This window comes from Delphinus delphis, chromosome 10 (assembly GCF_949987515.2).
Source record: "Delphinus delphis chromosome 10, mDelDel1.2, whole genome shotgun sequence".
Lineage (NCBI taxonomy): Eukaryota > Metazoa > Chordata > Mammalia > Artiodactyla > Delphinidae > Delphinus > Delphinus delphis.
This window is the reverse complement of record NC_082692.2, coordinates 100,080,505-100,095,640: the sequence shown is the minus strand read 5'-3', so window position 1 is coordinate 100,095,640 and position 15,136 is coordinate 100,080,505. Positions and strand designations below refer to the sequence as shown.

General features: G+C 42.0%; 1 protein-coding gene across 4 annotated transcripts in view; it reads left to right on the top strand.

Annotated features, from left to right (window-relative positions):
• The window catches only part of NR2C2 (nuclear receptor subfamily 2 group C member 2), a 77,359-nt gene that overhangs the window by 21,795 nt on the left and 40,428 nt on the right, over positions 1-15,136 (top strand). Inside the window, exon 1 of one of the 4 annotated variants that reach the window (XM_060023105.1) lies at positions 7,890-7,896. The exons of the other annotated variants lie outside the window; for them this stretch is intronic. Within the exon in view, the coding sequence (XP_059879088.1) occupies positions 7,894-7,896 (3 nt within the window). The 5' untranslated portion in view covers positions 7,890-7,893. Of the gene's footprint in view, positions 1-7,889; positions 7,897-15,136 lie in introns of those variants that run through there. 4 annotated transcript variants of the gene reach the window in all.

Below are 15,136 nucleotides of genomic sequence, written 5' to 3'. Positions count from 1 at the left end.
CACAATTTTTAATATCATATACATACTCCAATTTTCAGTCTTTCACAGCACATTAACAAAGTTACTAGGAAGATGGACTAGCATGATGAAAGATGTTACAGAGAGCAGGCAGTTCTAACAGGCAGGGCCAAGATCAAGGGGTGGTTTTCTTTAGGAAACAATTTTACTGAAAACAACATGAGAACAGAAGTAATTTTAAATGTTCAAGGCGTATTAAATGCACGACTGGGACTTCAAGTTGTCATTTAGTATGATTTGTATAATAGGAAATGAAAAGGACCCCCATCCATGGCATGTTAAGCTGAACATCCAAGACAATCAAAGCCTCCTGCACTCAATTACCCCACTATTTTCTGGTTGTATCGAAAAATAAGCAACAGCAAATGACTCACCTCTCAAAAAAAAAAAAAATTGAGTCTTGAAAAATTGGATGTGGTGGGATTTCCTCCTTAGAAATGTTTCTAGATATACTTTAAAAAAACCTTGTGTTTACGAAATAGTTGATAACGTTATTCCTCCGCGTTGTACAAGAAGTGAGACAGGGACCACTGATAAGACTTAGTGTGTGATATTCATCAGACTTGGCTTCTTTCTCTCCTGCTTCATCAGAGGCTGGACTCTCCCCCTTTCAGTTCTGTTTTCTGCAAGTAAACTTTCTTTAGTTTCTTGGTTCTTGAGCCACTTTGGCCTGTTTTCCCTTTGCTCCCCTGTTCTCGTTTCCCTTTTTGGCTTTGTTTCCACTTTTGCAGGAGCAGGTTTAGCTGATAACCTTGCCCATCTCTTGGGTACCTCCATCCCTGCCCCTTGGGGAGAGCTGCCCTTCCTTTGGGTGGAGCCTGGGCCACTCCAGATCCCCGAGGAACTGGGCCCCCTGCGCTGTCCCTTCCTGCCCTCTTCCGCCCAGGCCTTGCAACCCGACGTGGAGCGGTGGGAGAACCAGACCAAACCGTGTGGCAACTTTTTGTTGTCTCATGTATGCAGTAGTTTGTCCTCTTTTTGTGAGGGTGATAATTGCAGTTTTTTGCTGTTTTTAGTTTTCTTTTGCTGCTTCCATAAGTGTTGTTTTATCCAAGTTCCTTCTTGTTTCTTTTAGTTCCTTTACTTCATAAGGAAGCTTTTCTCAAATGGCTAATGATCCTTATTGTTGGTTCACATTTTAAAATGAAGCACTTAAAACTGAAAACAAAAACAAATGTTTTTTGTACAGGAGTAAGGCTTGTCAACTTTTGGTTTGATTTTACTTTGGGGTGATTAGATAGGCACCCACACATTTTGTTTGGAGGGTGCTCCAGGTGTCACTATCCATAGGTTTCTTTTCTGGGGCCATTCAGGTTTTGGAGGCAAGAATTCTTTGGGGGTGGGTGTGATTTATGCCTTTTCTCCAGTATTTTTATTGTTGTTGATTTTAAAGTTATGGCACAAAGTGAGGGTTTGAGGTTCAATATTTAATCTACTCTTTGCAAACTGAAGAAGGGTGGCTCCCTCCTCGCTGTGAAGATGTTTTGATGTCTCTGGTCTGGGGCCTGGTAGCTGCACTTTCCCTGCAAGGGAATGAGGAAGTGGTGGTCATGTGATGAGTCACATGGCTGCACCACAGGTATTCAGCCAGCCTCTGGTTTTCAGCCTATTTCTAAACCCAGCTTTCTGTGGAACTGAGGGATCTTACTGAGCCCTTCCAGGGTTCTGGGGGTGGGGGGGGGGGAATTAGCTTGTTTCTCATTAGTATTCCCCTCTATAGTCATTTGGAGTTCAGCTTTGTTCATCCTGCTGAGTCAGTTTCCACTCCACCAACTACTTTCCCTGTTCCTAGCGTTTGTTAGTATTTGTGATCCACTGTCATCTCCTTGACTATTCTTTTTGTCCTTGTGGATCTGTACATTTTCTTAATCCTTTACTCATGCTTAAATGTGATTTGTTAAAGGAATAGAGATAATAAATGCATGTGTTTGCTATGTTTAACTGGAAGTAAGGGAAAGTCTTACTAGTAAAGCAAATTAAAGTTGTTCACTGATAGACTTCAAGGTACTTCATAAGTATGCACTTATCCATTCAACGAGTATTTAAGGAGGGCTTACTGTGTGCCGTGTGCTAGACATTGTTCTAGTTTTTAAGATACTCGGCTCTCATGAAGCTTCTATCCTATTGGGAAACAACCAACATCTAAACAAATGAAAAATGTCAAGAGAGCAGTAAGTGCTATAAAGAAAAGTGAAGAGATAGAAAGTGATAAGAGTATTATCTAAGCACATTCAGGGAAGACTTCTTAGAAGGTGACATAAATTTTTTTAAAAATTATTTTTTAAAATTTTTGGCTGTGTCAGCTCTCATTTGTGGCACGTGGGATCTTCGTTGAGGCATGCGGGATATTTTGTTGAGGCACATGGGCTTCTCTCTAGTTGTGGTGTGCAGGTTTTCTCTTCGCTAGTTGTGGCACGCAGGCTCCAGGGCGTGTGGGCTCTGTAGTTGTGGTGCGCAGGTTTCAGAGTGCATGCGCTTTGTAGTTTGCGGCACGCAGGCTCTCTAGTTGAGGTGCACGAGCTCAGTAGTTGTGACGCGTGGGCTTAGTTGCCCCGTGGCATGTGGAATGTTAGTTCCCTGACCAGGGATTGAACCCGCATCCCCTGCATTGTAAGGCGGATTCTTTACCACTGGACCACCAGGGAAGTCCCAGAAGGTGACATTTAAATGGAAACCTGAATGAAGTAAGAGAAGTGATTCAGATAAGAGTATCAGGGCGTGGGGTAACATTCCAGGTAGGGGAGAGGGGAGCGTAGGGGAGAGGGGAGCTCAACGTACTGAGCGTTGGCACAGTAGAGGAACCATGAAGAGACCTGTGTGGCAGGAGTGCAGGGGGCGAGGGACAACGTGGTGGGAGATGAGGTCAGTGGGGTAGGTAGGGCCAGGTCTTCTTGGATTATATAGGCTATGGTCAGGAATTTGTATTTTATTCTATGTACATTGGGGAGCCATTGGAGAGTTAGAGCAGGAGACTGGCCTGTCTTTGAGGGTTGAACTAGGAGCCTGCTGATTGTGCAAACTGCTGCACTCAGACCCTGACCTGACAGACCATACTCTCTTCATTGAAGGTGGGCAGTTTGAGGTACTCCCTGGTTTTAAACCATGGCTACCCATAGTCCCTGCTGTGGAATTACCTGCGTGGCCATGTCCATAGCACATTACCCCTGGTCTCCTTGGTCTACAGCTGATTCAGCCAACCTGTATCCCTGATGGACTGATTGAGCTGATAAGATTCCTACTCTTAAGAATTGGAAAACAAGCATTTTTGTTTTTACACGAAATATGCGTTTCTGGAAAACCTTGTGTTCTACACACTAAAAATAACAGAGCTGGGCTTCCCTGGTGGCGCAGTGGTTAAGAATCTGCCTGCCAACGCAGGGGACACGGGTTCAAGCCCTGGTCTGGGAAGATCCCACGTGCCATGGAGCAACTAAGCCCATGCACCACAACTACTGAGCCTGTACTTTAGAGTCCACGAGGCACAACTACTGAGCCCGCACGCCTAGAGCCCGTGCTCCACAACAAGAGAAGCCACCGCAATGAGAAGCCCGCGCACCACAATGAAGAGTAGCCCCGGCTCGTCGCAACTAGAGAAAGCCTGTGCACAGCAACGAAGACACAGCACAGCCAAAAATAAAAATAAATAAATAAATAACAGAGCTTATGGAAAAATAGCATTCAGCGTGGCCCAGAGCACTAACAAAAATAATAACAATCCTAATAAAAATGCTAGTATAATTAAAAAGACATGTTAAATTCCTAATAATCAAACATTAGAGTAAGTATAGGATTTTGTCTTAAAAACAAGGTGAAAGCTTTATGGAAGAGGATATAAGGAGGAAGGGTTAAAGATGGTGAATTATTGAATAAATGCGTAAAGATTAGGGAGAACCATGCAATGAGCTTTTCCAAGACACAGAACACGTGGCCAGAATGAGACAAGAGGATGAACCTGGTTATGAATAGGCATCGTGCATGACACTGAATTCCTGTTAGCTTAGATGCCGATGTGCTTTGCATTCTGTGGCTCTACACTGTGATACAAAACATTAAGGAATTGGGAGCAGTCACTTGTAAATCAGTGTGATTTCAAGTGTTATACTGCCATCATTTCTCTGTTTACAATTTTGTAGAATCAGAATCGCATTACAGAAATAACGTTGCAACAGAACATACTTTGCTAACAATGATACCTGTTGAACCCTTACTATGTGCCAGGTACTGCACATAAGCTCTGTATCATCTTGCTTAATGTTAACATAATGCCTGTGAAATGGTGCTCTCACTTTTCATAGTTAAGGAAGCTAAGGCACAGGAGAGGGTTAAATAACGTGTCTACTGGCATATGGTCAGTAAAAGGTGACATTAGACCCTGGAGTTAAAAGATCATACAGTGTCAGGGCTTGAGGTGATGCCATGTGTAAGCCCAGGTTGTTGCAGAACGTAGAAGCAGAGAAAGGTGGTCCTCAGAGAGAAGCCGGAGAGTGACTCTCAGACTCTCAGAAAAAAGCAAAGGGGGAGTGAGCAGGTGGCCTGAGAAAGAGATAGAGAAGCTGCCTCACAGCTCTCCCCTTCCCAAATAGCACAGTCGTACATCCTGAGACTGGGTTCTGTGAGTGTCCTTCCAACAAATTTCCCCTTTCATTTGAGTAAGTTTGAGTGTCATTTGTAACTAGTCACTGACAAAAGCACCCAAACCCTCCCAATTCTATTTAATATGTATCTGGCATGTCCCATTTTGGGGATATAAACTTCAGTTTTCAGTAAGTAGATTAATTTGACTCATTTTCCCTATGAAATTGAATAAGTTATCTCTTGGGGTTCAAGCCCATGGCTCTCAGATACGCACATGGATTGGTTTTGGGTGGGGAAGGTGCTGTGGAGAGGGGGAAAGTCAGGAACAGAGGGAGAGGGCTTGAATTAGCTCCAGTGTTTTGTCTTAGTTTCTCTTTGAAGGGTCAAATGAAATCTACTCTGAAGTAACAGTGTGTGGCTGTCGTCCTGAATTTTATGGAGCCATTTCCTTTTGTCTATGACTTTACCACCTATGTATATATTGCTACATGCTTTTTCATTTTTAATTAATTTTATTTTTGGCTGCATTGGGTCTTTGTTGCTGCATGCGGGCTTTTCTCTAGTTGCGGCAAGCGGGGGCTACTCTTCGTGTGGTGCTTGGGCTTCTCATTGCGGTGGCTTCTCTTGTTGTGGAGCACAGGTTCTAGGCGTGTGGGCTTCAGTAGTTGCAACATGTGAGCTCAGTAGTTGCGGTGCACAGGCTATAGGCGTGCAGGCTCAGTAGTTGTGGCTCACGGGCTGTAGAGTGCAGGCTCAGTAGTTGTGACGCATGGACTTAGTTGCTCCGTGGCATGTGGGATCTTCCCAGACCAGGGCTCAAACCCGTGTCCCCTGCATTGGCAGGCGGATTCTTTTTTGTTTATTTATTTGTTTTTGCGGTACGCGGGCCTCTCACTGCTGTGGCCTCTCCCGTTGCGGAGCACAGGCTCCAGACGCGCAGGCTCAGCGGCCATGGCTCACGGGCCCAGCCGCTCCGCGGCATGTGGGATCTTCCCGGACCGGGGCACGAACCCGTGTCCCCTGCATCAGCAGGCGGACTCTCAACCACTGCGCCACCAGGGAAGCCCAACCTTTCTTTATTACATGAATAAACATGTTCTTTTTTGGTCTTTTTTTTCACATGCATGTCATCCAGTTGTAATCATCCTGTGCATACAACTTTGTATCTTTTGATTTCACAGAATGTTAATTTCACAGACTAAATGTCATCATCCTTTCCACAGGTTACTACATAGCCTACGTGACCATCATTTTTCATAGCTACATAATTTTGTATCAAGGGAGCATAGCATAATTTACTAACCCATCTCCTAGTTTAGGACATTTAAGTTGCTTTTGACCTTTCTGTATTATAAATTAACACTGATAAATATATCCATGCTTTACCAGTCAAGGAATCTAATAGCAAATAACATCAGAAACCAACTGTTGGTGATGTAAAGAGAAATGAGATTTTTAAAAAACATTGACTTAAAATATATGTGAGGATGGATGGATGGATGGATAGATAACTTACTTGACAGAGTTACCAGGAGAGGTGGAGAACTAGCTTTGCATCTAGGAACTGCACCCAGATCTCACTGAAGAGCTGGTCTGAAGCTGTGGCTGCACACCACACCCCAAGGCCAGACATGGGGCTTCTGCTGCTAGTGCAAAGTCTCCACATCTGATCAAACCCCTGCCCTCCTCCAAGGGAGGCCAGACCTGCAAGTATCTGGCATTTTCTGCCTCTACAGTTGGAGATGGGCTCTGCCTTATCTGAACCCCTGAGAGAGGAAATTCCATATTCCCTAGAAAAATAATTTAGGATTACACACTGATAAAGCCATTTCTGTATTTAGGATAGTTTGTGTAAGGTGGTTTCCTGAAAGTAGAATTACCAAGCCAGAGGGCATGAACAAATTTTTTTGATGAGAGGAGCAGACCTGTTGACCTCAACAGTTGGGCCTTGGAGCTTTTTGCTTCCTTAGATTAATCTTTCCATTAACATGTCATTTACTGGCTGTACTTAGTGAATAGAGTGTTATGTTTCTTAGGCCTTTAAGTAGTTGTTGAGGTGGAAGGACTTTTAGTCACTGCTTTAAAAAAGGATAATCATCTTTTTTACTCTTGATTAATTTTTCCCCTTTCGGTTGGGGTGCCTAGGTTTGTGCTAGAATCTGAAAAATGGATGGCATATTCTTTTAACTTAGATTGTTTTAAGTTTCCACTCCACAAACTTGTGGAGTGGAAATTGATTACTTACGGCAGTGTGAACTTATTTCTTTTTAATTTCCTTCCTCTTTCAATCCCCTCCTCACCTCCTACATAAAAGTAAATATCCATATATTTCTTCCTACTCTTCCCCCAGGCTTTGATTTGTTTTGTTTGGTTTAGGGTGATTGACCAGCATTCACTCCATGTCAAACAGGAGGCAAGTGCTCTTATCTCCCAGCCCCACCTCTCTGTGACCTCCCCCAGGAGCTCCCTTTCCTCTGTGGCCTTGGGGAAAGGGGGGAGGGCTTAGATTTGAAGCCATTCCACAGTCTCTCATTTGCCCTGACTACCCGTGTTCATCTTCTTACCAGAATAGGAGGCTTTGGAGGCTAGAGTTCTGACCTGTATTCACATGCCTGTTACGTGTTGGGTGGATGTAGTAAAATGTTAAAGGAGCCTGGTGCTGTTATTCTTATGGGTGTTTTTATATGTAATGCAGATGGTTATGATGTTGCCTTCCCTTTCAATGAAGGAGGAACTTGCAAAGACCCCATGTCTTTAAAAATATTGACTTAATGTACTGTGAAGTTGAAAATGCTATATGCAGAATGTGGTATTTCTGAGTTCTCCAAATCTTCCCTTTACTCCTTATAGTTTTAAAACTGTTTTGAGTTGGTTGTACTCCAAGGTAACGTTCTCCTGAGCTCTCAGTTCAGGAAAGGTGGTCTGGGGTGGGGGCCAGCATTTAGTAAAGGCAACAATCTAGGTGAAGGGAGTACTTGGTAAAGCAAAGTTACATCTTCCCTGGAAACAATTAATCATATTATTAGACAAACTGCCTCAGCAGCTGGTGAAACAGCAAGAACATGACAATTTTGCTTCCTTAGTTACAAGGAGTGATAGTGTACTTGACCTTCAGCAGAGCAGGGTCATAGAGAGGGCATCTTTAAACAGCTCTGTCTGGTTTTGGTGAATGGAATCTGCACTGGCAGTTTGAAAGCACATGCCGATGAGTTCCCCCACCAACCCTGGCTGTTTTGGTTGGACTCTGGCTGGGCAAGTTGCTGAGAAAAAATGTAAATAAAGCTGCAGAGAGCCACTGGCATGGTAAGTGTAGTGTTCTGCAAAAAAATAAGACTAATTTTGAAGCCTTTTCTCGTTCTGTTTCTGGAGGCAAGTCTCCTTGTAATGCAGTATATTTCATAGGCAGTTATTTTTATAGCAGGTGGTAAAAAGCAGTGGATTTAGATGCCTAATATGTATTTGAAGGAAATCAATTTAGTGTCTATTGCTATGCTTAGCACCTAGCAAATTATTTCTTCATGGGAACTTGTATTTGAGTGTGCTGGGTAGACCCAAGTGGAGCAAGAGCTGTTTGTTTGTGGTGGTGGTTGTTGTTTTCAGTAGGTTAACCTGCCTCTGAACAAAGTATGTGAACCTGTTCTTAAATACCTCTCTGTTTTATATAATTGGGGGTAGTAGTCATTGATTTTGGATCTTTGTTTTTGTGCCAAGAAATTTAGGGCTGTAGTTTTATCTTTTTAAACATACTATCAACTTGAAAATTTTCAAACTGGTTAATCAATTCTGATTTAAGTGAGGTGGATTTATTAATATTGAGGTTTGATTCTTCCACTGGCGTTAGTATAATGAAGAGCTGCCCTTGCCACTCAACAGGAGTAATTCTTTAGGAACATGGACACTGGCAGTATAAGGTTCTGGTCCTTTGTATGAGGTGAGCGGCCGAGCACTTTCAAGACCAGCAGCCTCCTCTGGCTTCCTCCCTCTGTGGTACAAGTTGCTGCACAAAGAGAGGTTAACTCTTTGCCCATTGACCCTTCACCACACTTATTATTTGGTGGTCCTTTGAAATAAAAATAAAAGGAGGGTGTGGTACATTTCAGTTCAGGCTGGAGGTGTCCCCTGCCTGAAGCCCTTTACCCACTTAGGCAGTTGTTTACATTGTTCATTATTTCACTAGGAATGTTAAGGAGAAGTGGAAGTTCCTGATTGAGATCGTAACATGTTGAGTCTGCAGGATCTGTTATTTCCCCCACACACACAGGGTGTGAACTTTGTTGCCCTATTAATAACCCATGGGAATGTTGCAGCCAAAAATCAGAATCAGAATAAATTATAGATTTAGAAACTTAATTTTTGCTTATTAGCTGAATGCTTTGGGCATTCTGTTCAACCTAGATGTTCATCCTTTACCGAATGATTGCATGTTAACACAGAAATTTTTCCTAAAAATTATTCCCCCAAAAATGCTGCCAAGGCAGTGGCATGTTATGGTGAAATAGAGAAGGTTCTCACTCCAGGTTAAAAAGGTATGTACTTTGCCATCAGCCACATATACTCGTGTGTCAGTGGAGGCAATATGCCTTGGTTTATTTATATGATAAACTGCCAAGGCAGGTGTTGTGCATACCTGCAGGATGTTTAACTAGCAGATAGTTACAAGAGTGGAGTAAAACAAAAAGAGGTCTAGGCAGAGTCCCAGCATCAGGACTGTAAAAAAGACGACTTCTTTATTCTTGAAGTTAAAAAGTACTCATTCCCTAACTAGTCATTTTGGGCCTGATATGTGCCTGGCCTTAGGAGTAAAAGGAACTGTTCCTTCCTGCCCTCTGAGGTAGACTTGAGCAGGTACTATGAGGGGCCCTGTGGAGAGTGCTAAGATACAGGCACTCTGGGAGCCCAAGCAGGACTCGTGCACCAATCCGGGGGGTCAGAGACAGCTGACCAGACGAGCTGGTCTTTCATAAACTCTTTAGACAGTAAACATTTGTGTGTTGGGTAAAGCATGGTTAACTTTAGAAAGGATGTGAAATGGAAGTGCCGATTTTACCCTTTAAGTGTGAGTCAGACACCATGCCCTGGAAGACCTGTATCCAAATGTATTTTCACACTCTGCTTGCTCATGTTTTAATTGAGTCCTTTGGAGTAGCTGTTTCCGTGTCAAAGTGCAAGCGCTCTGGCCAGGTATAATACACACCTGGGTGTTGCTGGGCATTTACACTTCACTGTGAACTAAATGAGCGTGTCCTTTGCAGCTGGAGCAAATTGAAGGGGTAGAAAGTAAGCTAAGGCAGAGGGCCAAGACCTACTTCAGGCACTGAAAAGGTAGGCAGGAAAGGATGGAAAGGAGATGCTTCTGCCGGTCAGAAATGCATCTAATATTTTTATGTCATTGACTTTTTTTTTTTTTTTTGCGGTACATGGGCCTCTTACTGTTGCGGCCTCTCCCGTTGCGGAGCACAGGCTCCGGACGCGCAGGCTCAGCGGCCATGGCTCACGGGCCCAGCCGCTCTGCGGCATGTGGGATCTTCCCAGACCAGGGCACGAACCCTTGTCCCCTGCCTCGGCAGGCGGACTCCGAACCACTGCGCCACCAGGGAAGCCCCTGTCATTGACTTTTTATCATTGTGCTAAATGATATTCAACAGAATGCTTCAGGAAAAAAAGTGGACTTCCTGCTTTGATGTCTGTTCATAATATTAGGCTCAAAGTTCACACAGCTGCAAGAATTTCTGGGAGATCCCATCAAGACATCACTTTGCCTTCAAGCCAGATCATATCTAAACTGCCCGTGGTGCCAGTAGAACACACCTTCTTTCTAAAGGCCACAGGAGTAGGGGATCCCAGGTATTTTCCCACTTACCTGTCACTTCTGGAGTTAAGCATCCTTCCCTTGAATCCCAGGGATATTTAAGACTGTTCACCCAATCTAAATTTATTACTGAGGGACTTCCTGGTGGTCCAGTGGGTGAGACTCCGCGCTCCCACTGCAGGGGGCCCGGGTTCCGTCCCTGGTTGAGGAACTAGATCCCGCATGCATGCCGCAACTAAGAGTTCACATGCCACAACTAAGAAGACTGCGTGCCTCAACTAAGACCCGGTGCAGCCTAAATAAATAAATAAATATTTTTAAAATAAATTTATTACTGAGCCCATCGCCAGCATGACCCTTGCCCCCTCTCAGCAAATCTGTGGAGGTCTTTGGGATTCTCATATAAAAGTAATCATAAAATTTGCAAGCGTATTCCTTAACGTTGGGGCAACCAGAGTCCAGGGGGTTTAAACTGGAGCTCAGGCAGGGTAAGAAAGCTGGCAAATAGTCTTGGCACCCAACCCGCACTTCCTCCCCTGTAGCTGTCCACCCACCGCCGCAGTTGCTGGAAGGCAGGGCCACTTCTGGTTGCTGCGCACACCCAGTGCGCAGCCCCAGGGTGGCACAGGGTCAGTGCTTAGCAGGTTCCAGTGAAGCGTGGACAAGGGTCACTTTGGCCTACTGACTTAGAAAGTTTCTCTGAGTCCCTGTGAAATACTTTTTGAATACTGTTATTCTTTTAAATAAAGTTTTTATTGTATAACATACATAGGTTCACAATTCATAAGTGTGTAACACAGTAAATTATCATAGAGGGAACATTCCCATGTAACCACCACACAGGTTAAGAACAGAATTTCCTGTCCTCTCCCAATCACTGCCCCCACTCTGCTCCCTAAAAATGACCTTTTTTTAAAATTAATTAATTAATTTATATTGGCTGCACCAGATCTTAGTTGTGGCACGTGGGATCTTAGTTGCAGCATGCATGTGGGATCTAGTTCCCCGACCAGAGATCGAACCCGGGTCCGCTGCATTGGGAGTGCGGAGTCTTACCCACTGGATCACCAGAGAAGTCCCAAAAGTTTTTAATTTTGACAAAGTTCGTTTTATCTTTGGTTTCTTTATTTTGCTTTAAGTGTAATAGCTAAGAAATCATTGCCTAAGGCAAGGTCATGAAGATTTACACCTGTGTTTTCTAATTTTTGTGTATAATGTGAGGTATTCTTTCTTATAAAAAGAAAATAAGAATTTTCCATTCAAGACGCATCTCACTAGTACAATTAATCATGGTAACAAAGATATTTATATACTGTTTATAACTCAGGCTTTAGAAAAAATTTTCAGAAGTTTGTGATAGTATTAATAGTAACTATGTGGTGAATAGAATTAATACTTAACATATTATTTACTAACCCTCTCATCAATCCCATAAAGTAGTAACAATATGTCTATGTTGAATTTGAGAAAACCGAAGTTTAGAGGGTTTAAATGACTTTCTCAGGGTGACAGTATGTGTTTCAGAGCCTAGGTCTATCTGATTCCATAGCCTATGGGTACTCAAATAATGTTGATTCCTTTAAAACTTCTAAAAAATAAAGTGAGTCAGAAAGGCAGAATATTATTCTATCAGTTAAGAATTCAGAATATCTGAAATGGGTGGAATTAACTTGCAGAGTAATAATAGACTCAACCAGAATTCTAAACGTTCATTACTAAAGAAGGATTTAATGCCTATGCACTGATAAAATGACTGGCCAGCCTTTTCTTCTTAATTACAAATAAACAGAGCTAAGAAATATATGTACATGGATGCTGGGAGATATATTCTGCAAGATTTGAGCCTCATCACACCCTCTCTAAAATGGTTTGTGCCTATTCTGCGTATCTCTTAACCAAGAGAAAACTAATATATACGAAGCATTTTGTAAACTAAAAGTCACTATGAGAATATTGCATTCTGTTGTCTGTTTTTTTTTTGAGGTATGCGGGCCTCCCACTGTCGCGGCCTCTCCCGCTGCGGCACGCACGGGACGCACAGGCTCAGCGGACATGGCTCACAGGCCCAGCCGCTCCGCGGCACGTGGGATCTTCCTGGATTGGGGCACGAACCCGTGTCCCCTGCATCAGTGGGCGGACTCTCAACCACTGCGCCACCAGGGAAGCCCTCATGCTGTGCTTTATAAAATTGAGATATAATTCACTTACCGTAAAATTCACCCTTTTAAAGTGTACAGTTCAGCAGTTTCGCAAGGTTGTACAGCCATCACCACTGTCTAATTCTAGAACATTTTCATCATTTCAGAAAGAAACTCCAGGGAATTCCCTGGCTGCCCTGTGGTTAGGACTCCACGCTTTCACTGTGAGGGCGTGGGTTCGATCCCTAGTCAGGGAACTAAGATCCCACAAGCCACGCGGTGCGGCTAAAAATAAAAGAAAGAAACTCCATATCTATTAGCAGTTATCTCCCCTTTCCCCCATCCCTTCAGTCCCTGGCACCCACTAATCTACCTTCTATCCCTATGGATTGCCTATTCTGGGCATGTTAGAAATGAAATCATACAATATATGGTCTTTTGTGACTGATTTCATCCATGTTGTAGCATGTATCGGTACTTCATTCCTTTTTATTGCCAAATAATATTCCATTGCATAGACATACCACATTTTCTTTATTCATTCATCAGTCTATAGATATTTGATTGTTTTTACTTTGGGGCTATTACAAATAATACTGATGTGAACATTTCTACACAAGATTTTTGTAGAGATATGTTTGTCCTTCTCTTGGGTATATACCTAGGAGTGGAATTGTTGGTTTATATGGCAACTCTGTGTAACCTTTGAGAACTGACCACACTGTTTTCCAAAGATGCTGTACCATTCTGTATTCCCTCCAGCAGTGTATTAGAGTTCGTTTTCCCACATCCTTGCCAACACTTGTTATAGTCTCATCTTTTTGATTGTAGCCATCCTAGTGGGTGTGAAGTGGTATCTCATTGTGGGCTTAAATTGAATATCCTTAATAACTAATGATGTTGATCATCTCCTATGCTACTGGTCATTTGTATATCTTCTTGGGAGAAATTTCTACTCAATTTCTTTGCCTCTTTGTTTTTTTTTAAATATTATAATAGTTCTTTATAGTCTATATGTGCATGTCCATGTATCAGATACATGATTTGCAAAATTTTTCTCCCATTTTGTAGGTGTCTTTCCACTTTCTAAAGGATGTCCTTTGAAACACAAAACTTTTTAATTTTGATGATGGCTACTTCATCTAATTTTTCTTTTGTTACTTATGCTTTGATATCATATCTAGGAAACCATCACCTAATCCAAGTTCACGAAGAGTTATACCTATGTTTTCTTCTAAGAGTTTTATAGTTTTAGCTCTTACATTTAAATCTTTGATCCATTTTAAGTTAATTTTTTCCCATTTTTTAATTGTAATAAAATACATATAAAATTTACCATTTTAACTATTTTTAAGTATACAGGTCAGTGGTATTAAATACACTCATAATGTTGTGCAACTTTCACCACTATCCATCTCCATAACTTTTCATCTTGTAAAACTGAAACTCTATACCCAGTAAACACTAATTCCCATTGCCTACTTTTCCTAGTACCTAGGAACCACCACTCTACTTTCTATTGCTATGAATTTGACTACTCTCAATACTTCATATAAGTGAAATCATACAATAGTCGTCTTTTTGTGACTGGCTTATTTCACTTAGCATAATGTCCTCAGAGTTCATCTGTGTTGTAGCATGTGCCAAAATTTCCTCATTTTAAAAAGCTGAATAATATTCCATTGAACGCATATACCACATTTTGCTTATCCATTCATCTGTACATGGACACTTGGGTTGCTTCCACCCCTTGAGTATTATGATCAATGCCGCTGTAAATGTGTGTACAAATCTCTCTTTGAGGCACTGCTTTCAACTCTTTTGTGTATATCCCCAGAAGTGGAATTGCTGGATCATATGGTAATTCTAGTTTAATTTTTTAAGGAACCACAATCCTGTTTTTTGTAGCCGCTGTGCTATTTTATATTCCCACCAGCAGTGCACAAGGGTTCCAATTTCTCTGCATCCTCACCAACACTTGTTATTTTCTGGGGTGTGTTTTTTTGGTTTTGTTTTTGTTTGTTTGTTTTTTGATAGTAGCCATCCTAATGGGTATGAGATGGTATCTCGTAGTTTTGATTTTTATTTCCCCAATGATTAGTGATGTTGAACAGGCTTTCGTGTGCTTATTGGCCATTTGTGTATTTTCTTTGGAGAAATGTCTGTTCAAATCTTTTGCCCATTTTTTAGTCAGGTTGAGTTTTTTTTTTAATGTTGTTGAGTTTTAGAAGTTCTTTATATAATCTGGAAATTAATGCCTTATGAGATACATGATTTGCAAATGTTTTCTCTCATTCTGTAGGTTGCCTTTTTACTCTGTTGATATTGTCTTTCGATGCGCAAATTTTAAAAGTTTTTATGAAGTTCATGTTGTGTGTGGTTTTTTTTCTTTTGTTGCCTGTGCCTTTTGTGTCATATTCATGAAATCATTACCAAATCCAATGTGTGATACTTTTCTCCCATGTTTTCTTCTGAGAGTTTTATAGTTTTAGGTCTTTGATCCATTTTGAGTTAAATTTTGTGTATGGTGTGAGGTAAGAGTCCAGCTTCATTCTTATGCATGTGAATATCCAGTTTTCCTAGTATCATTTGTTGA